Below are 3,335 nucleotides of genomic sequence, written 5' to 3'. Positions count from 1 at the left end.
CTTTTCTAGCTCTGTCTCAACTGGAACATTGTGATGTAATGTTTTCATAAAATGGCCAAAATGTCTCACTCGGACATCTGACGTGTTCCAAGTTCTTTTGTGTATAATGCAACTTAGCTTGTTCTCAAAATAACCTAAGCTCAACCTAAGGCAAAGCACATACTGTGTTATGAACAACACCCTCCTGTCTGGGCGAAACAAATGGAGATCTCTATTTATTTCTGAACAAGCTAAGTGACATTTTTAGGCGTGTTCAGAAAGAAGCTCATTTTATTTTCTGCTAAACTGTTCAGATGAAAACTAACTGTTTTGTTGAATATAGATCATATTTGAAGGTCTTCATTGTAATCAAGTCGGACAGTAACATATGTGTAACGGTTTTCTATTTCATAAAAAAAAAAAATGGAAAAACGGTCAATAGGAAAGCAGCTTAATTTATTTATAACAAAAGTTTTCCTGTATCATATAATAAGATATCATACATTACATGGTTTTGCACTTCTGTGCATGGTTTATAAAGTTAAAACATACTGCCTATGTACACAGTTAAACATATTTCAGAAAGCCTCTTTAACACAGTATTTTGTGCTATACACAGTTTGGTCCTGATGCACACACTTGTTGGTGGTACTTCTTTAGAATGTCAAGCTGAGCAGAGCGGACCAGGATATGCGGCCGGACCTCTGCCAGCATGCTACACGCCTTCTCTGGACTCCAGCAATGTATCTACACAGAAACAAAGAAAAACAATGTGTTGTCATCAACAATACATAGAAAATGTTGGAGTAGGACTTGCTCTGTAAGTTTTGTGCACGGCTTCTTATTATCTATCTATCTATCCTCTTCGCCCCTCTAAAACACTGTTGCTCACCCTGATGAGGTATGCAGCTGCCATTGTGGCACTGCGGGAGCGACCTGCTTTACAGTGGATGTAGACGCTGGTCCCGTTCTCACGGTGCTTCATAACAAAATCTACACCCTGGTGGATGTGCTCCAGACTGGGAACTCCTGTTAGGTCCACTGTGCTGAGTCTGATCTGCTCAACACCTGCTGCCCTCCACTCCTATATACAACAAAAACATACAAAATTTGGAGGACATGAGTTAGACATACTTTGACTGTATCTTGTAACCCAAGCAGGAAAAAATAAGGTAGAAGTAGAAGAGGACATTTTTTATTCTTTATTAAACAGAGAAGGAGGGCTTTAAACACTGAATCGGTGCAAACATTACAGGGTGCATGCATAAAAGCTCTTTAGTAACATAGCCTTAAAGTGTCTGTTTTACACTGTACATTTTTGTTAAAACAATACAATTTCAGGTTTTGCTGGTAATTTTTTTAATTGCATATTAATATCACATTATAATAAACATTATCTAGCAGTAGCTGGTCATCAGGGCCCTACGAATGCACCATTATTACTGATCATAAAAAGGATCATAAAATTAAATGGATTTGGCCCAATCTCTTATTTGACAATGTTAAGAACTTAAATGCTGGTACTGTTCATAAACTGTATACATTTATGTATGATATTGTTGTAAGCTAAATCAAAGATCAAATCAAAAAAAAAAAAAAAAAAAAGAAAGAATAAAAAGAATACTTTGAATCTTGCCACAACTGCTTTGACATAGCATACAAAAGATAAGATGCATCACAGCTCGTTTTAGTTTGGGACAGTAAGGAAAAAGGCTGGTGAAGATTACTCTCCAAACCTTGGTAGCTTTATCCCTCAGCCAGTTTTTATACAAAAGTAAATCTGCAAGCCTACAAATCTTCTCTAATTTCTGGCAAAAGGGTGTGACCCCTTAGAATATTTAACATTTACAATTCATCTTCTTGGCACTGTTGCTTTCTAAACAGAACAGAAGTGCTTTCTGCCCCTTGATTGCATATATTGATTGCCCTCTGATTGATCTCTGTGATGAAGTGGCACAGAAACCTGTGTATTGAAAAATGTACTGTTTTGAGAGATCAAAGAGCAAGGTAACGTAATTAAAATGTAAACCTAACTCATGCATATTAATTTTTTATTGTACTGAAAAAGGACTTGCAAGGCTACCCATTACCCAATGCTGAACCTAAACATTAATTTTATATGTTGCCCTGGATAAGAACATCTGCTAAATGAGTCACATTTAAATCAATAGAGGCTTGTTAATAAGCTGACATTTTGGGTCAGAAAATACTAAAATGTGCAGTAGGGCTAAATGGACAGGATTGGGAAAAAACACTATTACCAACCTTAACCACAACGATAACTGCAAACATAATCATAAGCAATCATTCTAACCATAGGCAAACACACTTTACTATTTTTTCTACTTCCAACTTTGCAACAAATATGTAATATGCATTGTAAAAATGTTGAAGTGTTGTAATATTCAGTATGAACATGTGTACTGCGTTCTTTTACAGAAAAACAACATTTCAAATAAATATTATGAAGCCCAGTATTTTCATGATACCCATGCCCATAAAGAATGTGTAAATATCAGCCTAACTTAAACTTAAGTTACATTAATAAGTTAATTTTATGAACTGAACATTAAATTAAAGTAAAATTAAATTAATATTTTTCCCCCACAAACCTTACACAGTGAAGTATACAAGGTACACAAGGATTCACAGTACAGTGAAATTAACTGTAGGTCGAGCTACTCACCGCCTCTGAATTACAGAAGAACTTAGTCTCATATTCCTCGTTCATGGTTATCACTCCTTTAACATTTTCCATGTTAACCAGCTGCAGAGAACCAAAGAGACACGTGAAGACATTAATCAGGCTGTGTTTTCAGGTGTTTGGTGGTGAATCTGAGCAGCTGACCCTCAGTCAGAGGCTCTCTTACCTCCTGGGTCATGGATCTGAACGGCAGCGCTCCGAGAATCACAGTCTGATCCACGCGGTTAAACCACCGCCTGGAGGAGACCCGCTCCATCACCACGTTATAGGCGAGAGTGGGGTAGAACAGGACCCGCGCTAAAACACCCGACATGCTTCTAGTTAATCTGAAACAGGACATGCTCCATAAAACTGCCTCTGTCTGACATTCAGCCCGCGGAGCAGGCTCTCTACACCCGCTGCCCATGCGTCTCCCATCATGCACTGCGACTACTGGCGGAGCCGACACCAGCCGAATGGAGCCGAATAGAGCCGAGCGGTCAGACCGTGAAAAGCAGTAATAAAAAAACCCAGTCTGAGATAAGTATTCCAGAAAAACGTGAGAAGATGTTAAGCAGACACAGCCAATAAATAAATAAAATAAAATTAAACTTACATTCAAAGTGGTTATGTTGAGATAATAAATCATGATTTTGAGATACTAAGTTGTTAT

At 37.8% G+C, this 3,335-nt stretch overlaps 1 protein-coding gene across 1 annotated transcript; it reads right to left on the bottom strand.

The window, feature by feature from the left end:
• Positions 1-414: 414 nt before the first annotated feature.
• On the bottom strand, positions 415-3,127 carry ptpmt1 (protein tyrosine phosphatase mitochondrial 1). Its single transcript, XM_007244890.4, has 4 exons — positions 2,850-3,127; positions 2,666-2,746; positions 872-1,063; positions 415-726 (listed from the first exon to the last, which is right to left on the bottom strand). The coding sequence occupies exons 1-4, from the start codon at positions 3,087-3,089 to the stop codon at positions 589-591; spliced, it is 651 nt and encodes a 216-aa protein (XP_007244952.3). The 5' UTR covers positions 3,090-3,127; the 3' UTR covers positions 415-588.
• Positions 3,128-3,335: the final 208 nt, after the last annotated feature.

Source organism: Astyanax mexicanus, chromosome 23, assembly GCF_023375975.1.
Source record: "Astyanax mexicanus isolate ESR-SI-001 chromosome 23, AstMex3_surface, whole genome shotgun sequence".
Classification (NCBI taxonomy): Eukaryota; Metazoa; Chordata; class Actinopteri; order Characiformes; family Acestrorhamphidae; genus Astyanax; species Astyanax mexicanus.
This window is presented reverse-complemented; position numbering and strand designations above follow the sequence as displayed.